The sequence below is a fragment of the Amblyraja radiata genome, chromosome 3 (genome assembly GCF_010909765.2).
Source record: "Amblyraja radiata isolate CabotCenter1 chromosome 3, sAmbRad1.1.pri, whole genome shotgun sequence".
Classification (NCBI taxonomy): Eukaryota; Metazoa; Chordata; class Chondrichthyes; order Rajiformes; family Rajidae; genus Amblyraja; species Amblyraja radiata.
The window spans coordinates 104,786,531-104,804,562 of record NC_045958.1 but is presented as its reverse complement, the minus strand read 5'-3'; the positions used below and the strand labels follow the sequence as shown (position 1 = coordinate 104,804,562).

At 45.4% G+C, this 18,032-nt stretch overlaps 1 protein-coding gene across 5 annotated transcripts in view; it reads left to right on the top strand.

Annotated features, from left to right (window-relative positions):
• Nucleotides 1-10,584, top strand: part of fyb1 (FYN binding protein 1) — a 106,045-nt gene extending 95,461 nt beyond the window's left edge. For all 5 annotated transcript variants that reach the window (XM_033018495.1, XM_033018498.1, XM_033018494.1 and 2 more), the window contains 3 exons: nt 1,539-1,572; nt 6,092-6,135; nt 9,782-10,584. In XM_033018495.1, coding sequence (XP_032874386.1) covers nt 1,539-1,572; nt 6,092-6,135; nt 9,782-9,804 — 101 coding nt within the window. In that variant the 3' untranslated portion in view covers nt 9,805-10,584. The remainder of the gene's footprint in view (nt 1-1,538; nt 1,573-6,091; nt 6,136-9,781) is intronic.
• The last annotated feature ends 7,448 nt before the right edge of the window (nt 10,585-18,032 follow it).

The following is an 18,032-nucleotide window of genomic DNA, read 5'->3' as shown; positions in this document are numbered from 1 at the left end:
ACTCCAGTTTCTCTTTCCTGCCCCCACCCCCCCACCTCCCACCACCCTAATGTGCACCCATTTCTCCCACAATCTCCCAAGGTGGAACATTGTCTGTTCATTCCATCTCCACAGATGCTGTCTGACCCTCTTCTCTCTTCCAGTTTTTTTTACTGCACCCCCTGCAATCAGTCTGAAGAAGGGCCCCGACCTGAAACGTCACCTATCCATGTTCTCCAGAGATGCTGCCTGACCCGCTGAGTTACTCCAGCACTCCGTGAAACGTCACCTATCCATGTTCTCTGCAGATGCTGCTTGACCCGCTGAGTTACTCCAGCATATTGCATTTTACCAGTTTCGGATGAGACATATTTTATTATTGAATTTCCTTTTAGTTTAGTTTAGTTTATTATTGTCATGTGTATAGGTACAGTGAAAAGCTTCTGTTTGCCTGCTATCCAGTCAAGAAAAAGACAATACATGAATACAATCAACCTGTCCACTGTGTAAATATAAAGGATAAAGGAAACAACATTTAGTGCAAAGATATAACATTGAAGTCCGATAAAGTCTCATTAAAGATAGTTCGAACGTCTCTAATGAGGTGGATGGGAGGTACAGGACCGCTGTCTAGTTGGTAAGAGGATGGTTCAGTTGCCTGATAACAGCTGGGAAGAACCTGTCCCTGAATCTGGGCACAATCTTTTTTCCCCAGGGTGGAAATATCAAAGATTAGGGAACAGAGCTTTAAGGTGAGAGGGGGAAAAGTTTAAAGGAGATGTGCGGGGTAATTGTTTAACACCGAGGGTGGAGGGTGGAGGGTGCCTGGAATGCACTTCCAGGGGTGGTGGTGCTGGAGGCACTTACAATAGTGGTGTTCAAAGAGGTTTGTAGACAGGGACACGGATATGTAGCGAATGGAGGACTATGGATCACGTACAGGCAGAGGAGATTACAGGGGAAGGTACCTGAGGAGGGGGTGGTTTGGGTGAGAAGGGATGAGTTAACCAGGGATTTGTGTAGGGGACCGTCTCCGCGGAAAGGGATGGAGATGGGAAGATGTGACTAGCCATGGGATCCCATTGGAGGTGTGAAAATGTCGGAGGATTATGTGTTGTATGCGACGGCTGATGGGGTGAAAGGTGAGGATAAGGGGAACTCTGTTCCTATGTCCAAATTCCATAATCACTTCTGGCTGTCGGCCCTCCACGGCCTCCGACCTTGTAGTCCCCCCTGCTCCACATGGCCTAGTTTTACCTTCTCCCCAAAATCCATACATGTCTTGTTACTCCAGCACTTCAGTCTTTTCCCCCCGTAAACCAGCATCTGCAGTTCCTTGTGTCTAGCTAAAGTAAAAGATAGAGGAAAGGAATCAAAGAATTCCTCTCTTGGATAATTTACTAATCTGTTCTTCAAACAGAACGGATTAAAATTGCCCTGATATGAAATATGATGGGTCTATTTAGTATTTTTAGCGTTTCATATTGCAGTGGAGTGTATGCTGGTTTGTCTAAAGTTTGTTGCAAATTTAACTCTTTCCCTTCTTTTTTGAAAAACAGTTGGATACGTTCAAAAAGTCCACGTAGCCACAGAGTGAGTATATTTTTTAATAAAATAACGCAGTGATTTCTTGCCCGTCTTTTCCAATTGAAGTTTTCTGAACCTTTAGTATTTTATGGAGGGCGTCTTTCCTTGAGGTCAAAGCGATAGAAAGCCAATTCCATGCAGCTAAAATAAAATGTAACAGCTCTTTAATGCGAGAGCGGGAAATAACTGCAGTTTTTGAAGGGGGAAATTCGGGCAAGTGTCAAGGGCCTGTCCCACTTGGTTGTCCTTTGCGCGTCATTTACGCGACATCATTTACGCGTCTCAACGCACGACACAGGTGTCGTGACGCGCACGTGATGCCCGCATGGTGTGCATTACGCGCGCATGATGCATGGTGACGCGCGGACGTGCGCGGCGCCCCAGGATTTTAGAAACATTAGGATTTTAGAGGCCATTCGGCCCTTCGAGCCAGCACCGCCATTCATTGTGATCATGGCTGATCGTCCCCAATCAATAACCCGTGCCTGCCTTCTCCCCATATCCCTTGATTCCACTAGCCCCCAGAGCGCTATCTAACTCTCTCTTAAATCCATCCAATGATTTGGCCTCCACTGCCCTCTGTGGCAGGGAATTCCACAAATTCACAACCCTCTGGGTGAATAAGTTTTTTCTCACCTCAGTCTTAAATGACCTCCCCTTTATTCTAAGACTGTGGCCCCTGGTTCTGGACTCGCCCAACATTGGGGACATTCTTCCTGCATCTAGCTTGTCCAGTCCTTTTATAATTTTATATGTTTCTATAAGATCCCCCTCATCCTTCTAAACTCCAGTGAATACAAGCCTAGTCTTTTCAATCTTTCCTCATATGACAGTCCCGCCATCCCAGGGATCAATCTCGTACGTCTTGGGATGTACAAAATCTTTGCGCGCCATCTGCGTGACGCGCAAATGACGCCCAAGTGGGACAGACCCTTTAGGTATTGCATTTCGTGAATTTAAACCAGGGCAAATGTACTGTGAAGATGGTTATCAAGAATTCCAATGGGATCTTGATCAGTTGGGAAAGTGGGCTGAGGAATGGCAAATGGAGTTTAATTCAGGCGTTTAGGACGGCACGGTGGTGTAGCGGTAGAGCTATTGTCTTACAAGCGCCAGTGACCCAGGTTTGATCCTAACTACGGGACTGCTTGTCTGCAAGGGGTTTGTGCATTCTCCCCGTGACCTGTGTGGGGTTTCTCCGAGATCTTCGATTTCTTCCCGTACTGCAAAGACACACAGGTTTGTAGGCTAATTGGCTTGGTGTAAATGTAAAAAAATATTGTCCCCAATGTGTGTAGGGTAGCGTTAATGTGCGGGGATCGCTGCTCGGTGTGGGCTTGGTGGGCCGAAGGGCCTGTTTCTCTAAACTAAATTGAGAGATGTGGCATTTTGAGAAGTCATACCAGGGCAGGGCCTTCACAGTGAAGGGTAGGGGTCTGGGGAGTATTATAGAGCAGAGGGTTCTAGGAGTACAAAGGTTGACAAAATGCTGGAGAAACTCAGCGGGTGAGGCAGCATCTATGGAGTGGAGGAATAGGTGACGTTTCGGGTCGAGACCCTTCTTCAGGAGATCTAGGAGTACAAAGGTACATAGTTTCCTGAACGTGTTTGTACAGGTAGATAAGGTGGTCAAGAAGGCTTTTGGCACATTGTCCATCATCAGTCAGCATAAAAGTTGGGAGATGCTACCTCAGCCTTTGAGTTACTCCAACATCTTGTGCCTTCAACAATTCGAATGGCTGCTGCTTTATTGTTCACCCACTGCCGTGTGACAGTGTTGGTAAACGGCTTGCTTGAACCAACACATTCTAACGGTGAAGTAATGAGTCACGCTTTGTGGTGAGCGTCCAGGAGCGGAGAAGACTGCAACAAGTTGTAAACACTGCCCAGGCCATCACCCGCTCTGACCTCCCCACCATCGAAGGGATCTATCGCAGTCGCTGCCTCAAAAAGGCAGCCAGCATCATCAGAGACCCACACAACCCTGGCCACACGCTCATCTCACCCCTGCCATCGGGAGCCTGAGAACTGTAATGTCCAGGTTCAGGAACAGCTTCTTCCCTACAGCCATCAGGCTATTAAACACAATAAGTTCTAAACTACAATAGAGTTATTATTATTGCACTATTATTGTTTGTTTTTTTGGAGGTTTTTTTTGAGTATGTGTGTATGTATATATATAAAAATATATGTGTGTGCATTTGTAGCTATGTGTTTGTATACACACAGACCTTTTTTTCTCTCTCTCGTTTATCATATTGTTTGCAGAGTACTGTGTTTACATATTGTGTTGTGCTGCAGCAAGCAAGAATGTCATTGTTCTATCTGGGACACATGACAATAAAACACTCTTGTCTTGAGGTATCAGAGACATAGGCACGTCAGACTGAGATGGGTGATCAGGTGATAAAGCTTTGCCTTGTGTGTCCACTGTAGTAAACCAGCTTATCTCTTCTTTAACAACAGCCCAAAAGCTTCGCGTTGACTTTCGTTCAATGTTTAAATCTCAATCTCTAAACTCAAATGTTGGTATTTGAGTTGGCATTGCTTGGAGTTATTCGCAATATTATAGCATATTGTTGTTGGCAGGAGTCTATATCAATAGACTCTAAAGTAATTGTGTAGGAAGGAACTGCAGATGATGGTTTACACTGAAGATATAGACACAAAGTGATGGAGTAACTCAGCAGGTCAGGCAGCATCTCTGGAGAGAAGGCACGGGTGACCTTTCGGGTCGAGACCCTTCTTCAGACAGAGTCAGGGGAGAGGGAGACAGAAAGATATCGAAGGGTAAGGTAAGGAAAACGAGACATCAAAGGGGACGAAGTTGAAGGAAAATGTAGAATAGATCACTGTTAGCTAGGGGAAGGTGACACCGAAGCATAGAAAGATAAAATTTAATCAGGAGGGCAGTCAGACTGGTCAGAGAATGTTAATGAGTTTTACACATAATGAAACTCACTAGGTGAACAATGAAACTAGTACAACAACTTGGATGGGGGAGGGATGGAGAGAGAGGGAAAGCAAGGGTAACTTGAAGTTAGAGAAGTCGATGTTCATATTGCTGGGATGTAAACTACCCAAGCAAAATATGAGGTGCTGTTCCTCCAATTTGCGCTGGGCCTCGCTCTGACAGTGGAGGAGGCCCAGGACAGATTGTGTCCTTTTGTGTATGAACCAGCATCTGCAGTTCTTTGTTTCTACATTATGCAATCTTGTAGGGGAGGCAAATTCCAAGGCAGATACATAGAGGGAGGGCTTGCAGCGGGATCTTGATCAGCTGGGCAAGTGGGCTGAGGAGCGGCAAATGAGTTTAAATGTGAGGAGTTGCATTTTAGGAAGTCAAACTAGGGCAGGACCCCGGGCAGTGTTGCAGAGCAGAGGGATCTAGAAGTGCAGCTACAGAATTCATTGAAACTGGCGTCACAGGTAGATAGGGTGGTCAAGAAGGCTCTCGGTACATCAGACAGGCTATTGAGTATAGAAATTTGGGCATTATGTTCCAGTTGTACACGATGTTGGTGAGGCCACACTTGGAGTGTAGTGAGGCAGCATCTATGGAGAGAAGGAATAGGCAACATTTCGCATTGAGACCCATCTTCAATCTGAAGAAGGGTCCTCGACACGAAACATCGCCTATTTCCTTCTCTCCATAGATGCTGCCTCCCCCTCTGAGTTTCTCCAGAATTTTTGTCAAACTTTGATTTTTCCAGCTTCTTTCTCAAACACTTGGAGTATAGTGTTCAGTTTCGGTCACTCTTGCTGTAGGAAAGATGCTGTTAAGCTGGAAAGAGTGCAGAGAAAATTTCCGAAGATGTTGCCAGGACTTAAAGGCCTGAGCTACAGGGAGAGGTTGAGCAGACTTGATCTTTATTCCTTGGAGTGCGGGAGGCTGAGGGAAGATCTTATAGAGGTGTTTAAAACCATGAGGGCAATAGATAAGGTGAAAGCACAGTCTTTTACCCAGGAATCAAAAGCAGAGGACATACTGTAGGTTTAAGGTGAGGGGGGGGAAAGATTTATTGGGAAACCTGAGGGGCAACTTTTTCACACAGCAGTTGCTGGGTGTATGGAGCATGCGGCCAGAGGAGGTAGTTGAGACAGGTACAACAATAGCAATTAAAAGACACATGGGCAGGTAGATGGAGAGGAAAGGTTTAGAGGGTTATGGGCCAAACGCGGGTCAATTGGGACGAGCGTAGATGGGGGCATCTGGGTCAGCACAGACGAGTTGGGCCGAAGGGCCTGTTTCCGTGGTGTGTGACTTCACGACTCGAAGGAGAATATTAATTTAGAACTGAAGGAAATAATTTTTATTTGGATCCTCGGTGTAAGATCAGGAAACCACAGGAATCACATCCGATGTGTTCTCTAGTTCTTCAATACAGTATGTGGGAAGCCTTCAGGTTTATGTTGAAACATAAGTTGAAACATGGCAAACTCAGCAGCTATGTCACAAAATAAAATGCTTTATAATTTGACCAGAATATATAATAATAAAACACTTTTATTTATTTATTTCCAGAAATGTGGAAGGGGATGGCGAGATCTATGATGATATTGATACAGGTATGTTTAGAGGTTGTGCATTGTGAAGAGTATGGGATAGTACGCTGTTTGCAAACCTCCAGTGCTGCTTCAAGTATGGACTTCATTGTTCGGTTATAGAGTGATACAGTGTGGAAACAGGCCCAACTTGCCCACACCGGCCAACATGTCCGAACTACACTATCACACCTCCCTGCACTTGGTCCATATGCCTCCAAACCTGTCCTATCCATGTACCTGGGTAACTGTTTCCTGAACATTGGGATAGTCCCTGCCTCTACTACCTCCTCCATACACTCTCGTTCCATGCACCCACCACCTTTGTGTGAAAAAGTTACCCATCAGATTCCTATTAAATCTTTCTCCCCTTCACCTTAAACCTATGTCCTCTGGTCCTCGATTCACCTACAGGAAATGGCAGATGAGTTGAACAGGTACTTTGGATCCGTCTTCACTAAAGAGGACACAAACAATCTTCCTGATATAGTAGTGGCCCGAGGGTCTGGGGTGACGGAGGAACTGAAGGAAATCCACATTAGGCAGGAAATGGTGTTGGATAGACTGATGGGACTGAAGGCTGATAAATCCCCAGGGCCTGATGGTCTGCATCCCAGGGTACTTAAGGAAGTGGCTCTAAAAATCATGGATGCATTGGTGATAATTTTCCAATGTTCTATAGACTCAGGATCAGTTCCTGTGGATTGGAGGGTAGCTAATGTTATCCCACTTTTTAAGAAAGAACATGCATACACTTGAGTCTGAAGAAGGGTCCTGGCCCAAAACGTCACCTATCCATGTTCTCCAGAGATGCTGCCTGACCTGTTGAGTTACTCCAGCACTCTGTGAAACGTCATCTATCCATGTTCTCCAGAGATGCTGCCTGACCCGCTGAGTTACTCCAGCACTTTGTATCCCTTTGTGTAAGTTACTTGTTTCTACAAGATAATCACGGGAGTGTTTAATTATCATACGTAGGCAAACCATGAGAGGAATGGATTGGGTAGACGCACAGAGTTTCTGGCCCAGAGTAGACAATAGACAATAGGTGCAGGAGTAGGCCATTCGGCCCTTCGAGCCAGCATCGCCATTCAATGTGATCATGGCTGATCATCCCCAATCAATACCCCATTCCTGCCTTCTCCCCATATCCCCTGACTCCGCTATTTTTAAGAGCCCTATCTAACTCTCTCTTGAAAGCATCCAGAGAACTGGCCTCCACCGCCCTCTGAGGCAGAGAATTCCACAGACTCACCACTCTCTGTGAGAAAAAGTATTTTCTCGTCTCCGTTCTAAATGGCTTTCCCCTTATTCTTAAACTGTGGCCCCTGGTTCTGGACTCCCCCAACATCGGGAACATGTTTCCTGCCTCTAGCGTATCCAAACCCTTAACAATCTTATATGTTTCAATAAGATCCCCTCTCATCCTTCTAAACTCCAGTGTGTACAAGTCCAGCCGCTCCATTCTCTCAGCATATGAGAGTCCCGCCATCCAGCAAATTAACCTTATAAACCTACGCTGCACTCCCTCAATAGCGAGAATGTCCTTCTTCAAATTAGGGGACCAAAACTGCACACAATACTCCAGGTGTGGTCTCACTAGGGCCCTGTACAACTGTAGAAGGACCTCTTTGCTCCTATATTCGACTCCTCTTGTTGTAAAGGCCAACATGCCACTCGCTTTCTTCACTGTCTGCTGTACCTGCACGCTTACTTTCATAGACTGATGAACAAGGACCCCCAGATCCCGTTATACTTCCCCTTTTCCCAACTTGACGCCATTTAGATTGTAATCTGCCTTCCTGTTTTTGATACCAAAGTGGATAACCTCACATTTATCCACATTAAACTTCATCTGCCATGCACCTGCCCACTCTCCCAACCTGTCCAAGTCACCCTGCATTCTCATAGCATCCTCCTCACAGTTCACACCGCCACCCAGCTTTGTGTCATCTGCAAATTTACTAATGTTACTTTGAATCTCTTCATCCAAATCATTTATGTATATTTTAATTAGCTGCGGTCCCAGCACCGAGCCTTGCGGTACCCCACTAGTCACTGCCTGCCATTCTGAAAGGGACCTGTTAATCCCTACTCTTTGTTTCCTGTCGGCCAACCAATTTTCTATCCATGTCAGCACTCTACCCCCAATACCATGTGCCCTAATTTTGCCCACTAATCTCCATGTGGGACCTTATCAAATACTTTCTGAAAGTCCAGGTAAAATCCACTTTTTAAGAAAGGCGGGAGAGAGAAAACAGGGATTTTAGATCAGCTAGCCTGACATCAGTAGACTTCCTTCGACTACCCTCGATTACCTACGACTAACATGCCGACCTGCTACGACCTACTACGACTAAACCTACGAGTAAAAAAAGTATCAATTTTTTCCATGGTGACCTTTTTTTATTCGGGGGCATTTATCAGCATGTTGAAAAATATGCCCCGACCCAGCTGAGGCCTCGAGTACACGGAGTCCACTCTCAAGCCTGAAGGAGAGTTACGAAGACCTCCTACGACCTCGTGTCGACCATGCTGCGACTATGAGTCGAGGGCAAACTCGCCAGAACTCGCGGATTAGGTCGCCCAAGTGGGACAGCCCCTTTAACATTTCAGGTTAGACACAACAAGCTGGAGTAACTCAGCGGGTCAGGCAGCATCTCTGGAGAAAAGGAATAGGTGACGTTTTGGGTCGAGACCTTTCTAATACTTCACATTGATGAATTTTCTAGAAATAGGAATAGATTGATTGATTGAATTGAAAGATACAGCATGGAAACAGGCCCTTCGGCCCTTCGAGTCCACGCCGACCATTGATCATTCATTCACACCAGATCTATGCTATCCCACTTTCTCATCGACTCCCTACACACGAAGGGCCATTTTACAGAAAAAAATTAACCTACAAACCCGCACGTCTTTGGGATGTGGGGGATCTACAGGAGACCCACACAGTCACTGGGTGAACGTACAAACGGACACAGTAGGCAACCAGGCTCAGGATCGAATGTGGGTCTCTGGCGCTGATTGGGCATCAGAAGTCTGAAGATGGGTCCCAACCTGAAACGTCACCTATCCATGTTCTCCACAGATGCTGCCTGACCTGCTGAGTTATTCCAGCACTCTGTGAAACGTCACCTATCCATGTTCTCCAGAGATGCTGCCTGACCCGCTGAGTTACTCCAGCACTCTGTGAAAAGTCACCTATCCATGTTCTCCACAGATGCTGCCTGACCCGCTGAGTTACTCCAGCACTCTGTGAAACGTCACCTATCCATGTCCTCCAAAGATGCTGCCTGACCCGCTGAGTTACTCCAGCACTCTGTGAAACGTCACCTATCCATGTTCTCCACAGATGCTGCCTGACCCGCTGAGTTACTCCAGCACTCTGTGAAACGTCACCTATCCATGTTCTCCAGAGATGCTGCCTGACCCGCTGAGTCACTCCAGCACTCTGTGTCCTTGTTTCAATATTGAATGCCACAGGTTGCAATCTTCCTGGCAGGGAAAAGAGATGGTTTGTTATGTCACTTCTGGGTGGATTGAAGACACCGAGGTGTTTTATGGAGGTGTTCTGCAAAGTGGTCACTCATTCTTGCCTTGACCCTCCGCTCTTTCCAGTATCTAGATCTATCATCCCAAGGTATTATTTCCTTTTTTGCCATTGCAGAATGCATCTACGATAATGACTGAGCATGACTCCAGGGAATTGGACAGAGCTGCCACGGTCCACCTCGTCTCCTTCTCTTCCCATTTGCACTGAGCGACAATACGCAACAATCACTTTACGAAGGGAACTCTTCAGCAGCCAGCGTCCCGCCTCTCGAAAGCTGCGTAGCTCTCTCCGTTCCCGCGACGTCAGCAAAGAATCGGTCAACAGAAGATCCATCGGCGATCTTCCACCCAGATCATCTCACTCCACCATTGTGAATTGTGGACCTTCCTTGGGGAAGAATTATTTATATTTGAGAATTTGAACAAACCCAATTATGTTGAAGACCCTTAAACGGTCTTTAATGTGTGCTTTGAACATATTTTGCTGTTTATTTTCCTGAGAATGACTTTTGGAACACCTAAATTGAAAGGATGCGGTACTGTTATTCCTCTTTGCTAATGAGTGAATCAATCAAACATGTGCGCTAAAATTCATACTACTTTTGTAAGTATCGTTACATGTCTCTAACTTTGTGTTTCTAATTGAGTCTATTTGCAACCATTGCTTCTTTTGTGTATAGTTACTTGGTTATGGGCAGTATGCGTATGGTTAAAGGAAGTATGTTTAATTTGCAGGGAACACCTTCATTTCTTGAAGGCCGTGCTCTCCACCTAATTGCTGTTTAATATTATGTTTTATTGTCCTCCAGAAGTTATGGTTTATCTCTCCGCAGATACACGTTTCAGCTGAACGTTGCTCGTTGCAATTTTAATGCATCTGAAGATCATTGCTGTGATTAAAATCTCATATGAAATGGCGTTGAAAGAAGTCCTCCATTGTAAATGAAATCGATGTGCTTTCCGACACGGTTAAATCTCTGATAGGAATGGCCGTGAATGAATGAATGAATGAATGAATGAATGAAAACGCACACCTCCAGACTCAGCAAAATCAGGGGCCAGTCTCACCCTGGCCACTCTCTCTCTTCTCCCCTCTCCCAAAAGGTACAGAAGTGTGAAAACGCAGACCTCCATATTCAGGGACAGTTTCTTCCCAGCTGTTATCAGGCAACTGAACCATCCTATCACAACTAGAGAGCGGTCCTGAACTACTATCTAGTTCTTCGACGAAACTCAGACTATCCTTGATCGGACTCTGCTGGCTTTACCTTGAACTAAACGTTATTCCCTGATCATGTATCTTTACACGGAATGGCTCGATTGTAATCATGTATTGTCTTTCTGCTGACTGGTTAGCACGCAACCAAAAGCTTTTCACTGTGTTTCACTCGGTACATGTGACAATAAGTTAAACTTCCTTTTCTTGCGTATGGCGTGCACTGCCTAAAATTGTAGGACAACTTGTTCCATTTGATCTTATTTGATTGTGCACGCCAGGTTGATTGCATTCGTCGAAACAGGGCGGACCACGTGAAGGTTGCAATCTTAAGTTAAACTGATACTGAATGCGGAGCAAGCGAGAAGAATGTGTGGGAGGAGAATGTTTCCAGGTAACCGCGTACATGGAAATGCAGTGGCCAGCCTCAGATACTTCCCCTGACTGGGAATAAAGTCCAAAGTGTGCAAACATTATCTAAATGGCTTGTCCCACTTGGGCGTCATTTGCGCGTCATTTAGGCGACACCATTTACGCGTCACGACGCATCTGCATGACGCGCTAATGACGCCCAAGTGGGACAGGCCCTTAAGAGTCAGCAAGGCAAGTTTGCCTTTTCTTGCCTCCAGCTTATCCAACCCCCCCCCCCCCCCAACTCCCTCCCCCCCCCCACCGCTCCTCCACCTCTACTTTCAGTCTGAAGAAGGGCTCCGAACTGGAACGTCCCCCTTTTCCCCCCCCAGAGATGCGGCCTGACCTGCAGAGTTACTCCCGCATTTAGTGACTATCTTTGGCATAAACCGGCATCTGCAGTCCTCTTCCTACACAAGTCTGAGGTGACTCTGGGACAGGCTAAAACACATATACATTCAATATCTTCCACAATCAAGGACATTGACAATTACGAGACACACGGGCCCTGGCGCAGCGGTAGAGTTGCTGCCTTACAGCACTTGCAGTGCCAGAGACCAGGGTTCGATCCCGACTACGGGTGCTGTCTGTACAGCGTTTTTACGTTTTCATCCTGACTGCGTGGGTTTTCTCCAAGAACTTCGGTTTCCTCACACACTCCAAAGACGTACAGCTTTGTGGGTTAATTGGCTTGGTATAAATGTAAAATAGCCTCTAGTGTGTGGGGATCACTGGTTGGTGCGGACTCGGTTGGCCGAAGGGCCTGTTTCCACGCTGTATCTCGAAACTAAACTAAATGCTGAAATCGTGAGCTAAACACAAAGTGCTGGAGGAACTCAGTGGGTCAGGCAGTGTGGAGGGAATGGACGGAAGACGTTTTGGGTTGGGACCCCTCAGGAGACAATTATCTTTGTCCGCCAAATCAGTTTTTATATTTATTTTCAATAAACAAATCACAAATAAATTATTCCCACAAGCAGTCATACGTTTAAAAAAAAGCACAAATGCTGGAGAAACTCTGCAGGTCAGGCAGCATATGTGGAGGGAAAAAGACAGACGATGTTTAGGGTCAGTCTGAAGAAGGATCTCATCCCAATACGTTATCTGTCCATTCCCTCTACAGATGCTGCCCGACCCGCCGAGTTCCTCCAGCACTTGGCTCAATATTCAATGGAGAGATGAAAAATATTTTACAATTCTTTGTTTAAATAGCCAAAGATGGAACAAACAGCTTAGAAACTTGCAAAATTCTTAAGGGGTTGGACAGGCTAGATGCAGGAAGATTGTTCCCGATGTTGGGGAAGTCCAGAACAAGGGGTCACAGTTTAAGGATAAGGGGGAAATCTTTTAGGACTGAGATGAGAAAAAACATTTTTCACACAGAGAGTGGTGAATCTCTGGAATTCTCTGCCACAGAAGGTAGTTGAGGCCAGTTCATTGGCTATATTTAAGAGGGAGTTAGATGTGGCCCTTGTGGCTAAAGGGATCAGGGGGTATGGAGAGAAGGCAGGTACAGGATACTGAGTTGGATGATCAGCCATGATCATATTGAATGGCGGTGCAGGCTCGAAGGGCCGAATGGCCTACTCCTGCACCTATTTTCTATGTTTCTATGTTTCTATGTGCCTGCAAGGTAGAGTACAGACCCAGAGCCATCTAATGCAGAAAAAAACCTTGTTACAGAAAGGTAGGAAATGCGTAGCAATGAGAAGGAACAAAGATGTGAGATTAATTAGAAGCACCGGCACAATGGTGAAACTACTTCCTTAGCTGCAAGATGCTATCATTCTATGAAAGAGGAACTGAATAACCTGATTCAACCAAATACGTTAAACGTATTTATTAATTCACAAAATGCATGTAAAAATTAGAACAATACAACATAGGAACAGGCCCTTCATCCCACGATGTCCATGCCGACTAAGATGACATATCTATACCTGCCTGCATTTGCCCCATTTCCCTCTAAATGATCCCTATCCATGTACCTGTCCAAATGACTTTCAAAAAGTCATTACTCTACCTGCCTCAACTACCTCCTCTGGCAGCTCATTCCATACACCTACCACCCATTGTGTGATAAAAAAAATGTCCATCAGGTTCCTAATAACTGTTCCCCCTCTCATCTTAAAACCACGTCCCTTGGTTCTTGATTTCCCCTCAGGATTGGAGGGATCTGTGTTCAAATGCGTCTAACTAACAGCCTCTTAAGTGCAATTATTGAATCATTTGAACCTATCAGATAATTGTCATTGGACCAATGAAAAAGTCCATAGTTCTGAAAAGAAATAAGGGACGATCTGAGAGAACGATCCCCAGGGAATGTGTTGGAGTACGTGAGGATGTTTCCATTAATGGGAGGATCTCAAAACATGAACATGGTTTCAAGGTGAAGAGATGATCATTTAAAACATAGCCTCTGTCCACATCTGCCAACCCATCTCCTCACCTATCACCTGACAGGTTTTGTCCCACCCCGACCTCTCCTCCAGCTTTATCCCCACCCCCACTACAATCAGTCAGAAGAAGGGTCCCGACCTAAAATGTCACCTATCCATGTTCTCCAGAGATGCTGCCTGACCCGCTGAGTTACTCCAGCACTCTGTGAAACGTCACCTATCCATGTTCTCCAGAGATGCTGCCTGACCCGCTGAGTTACTCCAGCACTCTGTAAAACGTCACCTATCCATGTTCTCCAGAGATGCTGCCTGACCCGCTGAGTTACTCCACCACAGCAGCACTTGGTGTCTTTTTTTATCAACCAACATCCGTAATTCCTTGTGCCTACTCTCTATGTTCTTACAGTACATTGCCTGATTGCCTTTACTCAATCTTTTAGTTTAGTTTAGTATAGAGATACAGTGCAGAAACAGGCCCTTTGTCCCACCGAGTCCGCACCGTCCAGCAATCCCCGCACACTAACACAATCCTGCACACACTCGGGACAACTTACATTTAGAACAATCCAATTAACCTACAAACATGCACGTCTTTGGAGTGAAGGAGGAGACCGAAGATCTCGGAGAAAACCCACGCACATCACGGGGAGAACGTACAAACTCCGCACAGACAGCACCCGTAGTTGGGATCGAACTCGGGATTCTCAGCGGCAGCAGCGGAGCCTCCGGAAGACATCAGCAGAGGAATCTAGGAGTATGTACATAGTCAACTGGAAGTGGCATATCATGAAGATAGGCCAGTGAAGAAGGCACATGCTGGCCTTCATCAGTCAGCAAATGGAATGTAAAAGGTGGGACGATATGTTACAGTTGTACAAGACATGGGTGAGACCGCACTTGGAGTATTATATAGCTTATACTGTGCCCCCACCCCACTTTGTCTCTGGAACTGATGCGCTACAATGCTGAGAACTATATTCTGCATTCTGTATTTTCCCCTTTGCTCTACCTATTGTACTGGAGTTTGACTTTTCAAGGTACAATTTCACTGTACCTTAATTGGTTCATGTGACAATAAATTGACCTTGAAACCTTGATTCTATTTGTGTATGGTGAATCTGATGTGTTTGGATAGCAAAGCTCTCCACTACCTCAGTACACGTGACAATAATAAACCCAGAGTGGTGCCGAGTTCTACAATGCCACTCAAACAGGAGAGATACAAGTCTCATTTTTGATCGCAGTTCTTTGCCCAAACAGCAAATGGCCAATGTTGAAGGGCCTGTCCCACTTTCACGACCTAATTCCCGACCTCTGCCGAGTTTGCCCTTGACTCATACTCGCAGCACGGTCGTCACGAGGTCATAGGAGGTCGTGGGTGGGTCGTAGGTAGGTCATGATGCTAGTCGTAGGTACTCGTGGCATCAAGTAGGTCGGGGCGTTTTTCAAGCCTCATAAAAAATGTCCACGATGAAAAAAGGTTGTGAATTAGGTGGTGAAAGTGGACAGGCCCTTCACAAATTTATGGGACATTAAAATGTCTGCATTCTGTATCTACCCATTTGCTCCCTCTATCGTATTTGAGTTTGACTTGATTGTATTTATTGGTTTGGATAGCATGCAATACAAAGCTTTTCACTTTGCCTTGTTACACATGACAATAATAAATGTTTAGCTCATCGAAAGATGGTGAAATCTAATATCTAGGCATGACTGTTTCTTGGAATGGATTCTGTATTACAATAGAGTCTGACCAAAAGTATCCAACAAATAGTTCCTTGACTAACCTTAAGATCATGACGTGAAGTACTTCTGCAGATTTCATTTTTTCTCAGCTTGTTATCTTCTGCAAAGTTACATGTTGTGACTTATTGTAATAATCCTTGGGTTTCTGCATTCTGTAAATTGAAACCTGGTGACAAAATTTATGTAACTGTATCACGATAATTCTGACTACCAGCCACTTAGAGGTCTCAATTAGCTCTTCTACTTTTTGGCCTGGGACCAAAATGCAAAGGAAGTATCTTCATTGTACGAAAATGCGGGAAAAAAAGACACAAAGTGATGGAGTAACTCAGTCCATCAGGCAGCATCTCTGGAGAACACAGATAGGTAACGTTTCGAGTTGAGACCCTCTTCATTTCCTCCAGAGATGCTGCCTGACCGGTTGAATTACCCCACTTTCACATCCTACACATTGGGGACAATTGGAAGCCAATTAACCGGCAAACCTACTTGACTGGGATATGGGAAGAAACCGGAGCACCCGGAGGAAAGACACAAAATGCTGGAGTAACTCCGCCTAGACCTGAGAGATCTCCCGGTGGCCAAACACTTTAACTCCCCCTCTCATACCCACACTGACCTTTCTGTCCTGGGCCTCCTTCATTGTCAGAGTGAGACCCAGCACAAATTGGAGGAACAGCACCTCATATTTTGCTTGGGCAGCTTACACCCGAGCGGTATAAACATTGACTTCACTAACTTCAAGTACCCTTGCTTTCCCTCTCTCTCTCTAAACCTCCCCCACCCTAGTTCTCAGACTAGTTTGACTATCCTCCTGATTTAATTTTACTGATTTAAACTGATACTTCTGTGTTACCCTCCCCTCAGTTAGCAATGACCTGTTCTATATTTTCCTTGAGCTTCGTCTCCTTTGATCTCTCATTCCATATCTCGATGTCTCCCTCTCCCCTGACTTTCAGTCTAAAGAAGGGTCACACCCGAAACGTCGCCCATTCCTTCTATTCAGAGATACTGCCTGTTCCGTTAAGGTACTCCAACATTTTGTGTCTATCTGCATCCGGAGGAAACTCATGCAGTCACAGGGAGAATGTGCAAACTCCACACAGACAGCACCTGAAGTCATGATCAAACCTGGTCTCTGGAAGCAGCGCTACCACTACCGATTGTGCAGGAGGAAGAATAATGGAATGAAAATCATTGAACACCTCCAAGCAATACCCCCTTGTTTCATTTCAATGCGCTGAAGGAACTCAGCAGGTCAAGCAACATCAACATTCTCAGCTTTTGCTCTTCCCTTGCCCACTCCCGTAAGTCTGTCCATTCCCTCCGCAGATGCTGCCTGACCCTCTGAGTTCCTTCAGCACATTGTATTTTTGCCCAGGATTCCAGCATCTACAGTTTCAAGCATCACCATTGAATCAATGTTTAGCAAGGAACTGCAGATACTGGAACAATCGAAGGTAGATAAAAATTCTGGAGAAACGCAGCGGGTGAGGCAGCATCTATGGAGCGGAGGAAAAGGTGATGTTTCGGTTCGAGACCCTTCTTCAATCTGAAGAAGGGTCTCGACCCGAAACGTCACCTTTTCATTACTCTGTAGATGCTGCCTCACCCGCTGAGTTTCTCCAGGATTTTTATCTACCCTTGATTCAATGATGCTTTGACCAGTTGAGTCTAAAGGATGATTTCATACTCCTAAAGCCCAATGAATAATCCTAGAGATCTCCTGGACTGACAAAGCCTTGTACTGTTAATGAATGGTGTGATTTTTCAGATGGGACTGAAAATGGAAAAAGTTGGAAATATTTAGTGAGACAGGTTTTATGGAGAGAAAAAAAGAGTTAACATTTCAGGTTGACGATCTTTTGTCCTTAGACTGTAACAGTTGCTGACAATTCAGATGGATATAAACTCATTTAGGTTTATTATTGTTGCATGTACTGAGGTACAGTGAAAAGCTTTATTTTGCATGTTATCCAATCAAATCAGATAATACTATACATATATAGAATCAATCCAAGCTCAAGTACAATAGGTAGAGCAAAGGGGAAGATACAGAGTGCAGAATATAGTTCTCAGCATTGTAGCGCATCAGTTCCAGAGACAAAGTCCAATGTCCAGAATGGGGTGGAGGTGAATCGGACAGTATCATAGCTTATGGAAGGACCATTCAGAAGCCTGATAACAGAGGGGAAGAAACTGTTCCTGAGTCTGGTGGTGCGCGCTTTCAAGCTTTTGTACCTTCTGCTGGATGGGAGCGGGGCGAAGAAGGAATGACCGGGGTGGGACAGGGACAAGTCTTTGATTACGTTGGCTGCTTTCCCGATGCAGCGTGAAGTGTAGATGGAGTTGATGGTGGGGAGTCTGGTCTGTGTGATGGGCAGGGCTACATCTACAACTCACAAAATGGGAACTAGTGGTGTGTCGGTTGGTGTTTTCCCAAATTATAGAAGTAACTATGTCATAAAGACTATTAAAACGGAATCAAATACTTTGGGACATTGTGAGGTCCTTTTAAAAAAAAGGACGTTTTATTTATTTCAAAGAGCTGCCACAGTTGCAGCTATCTCTCCTTTTACTCCATCAGTCAGAAG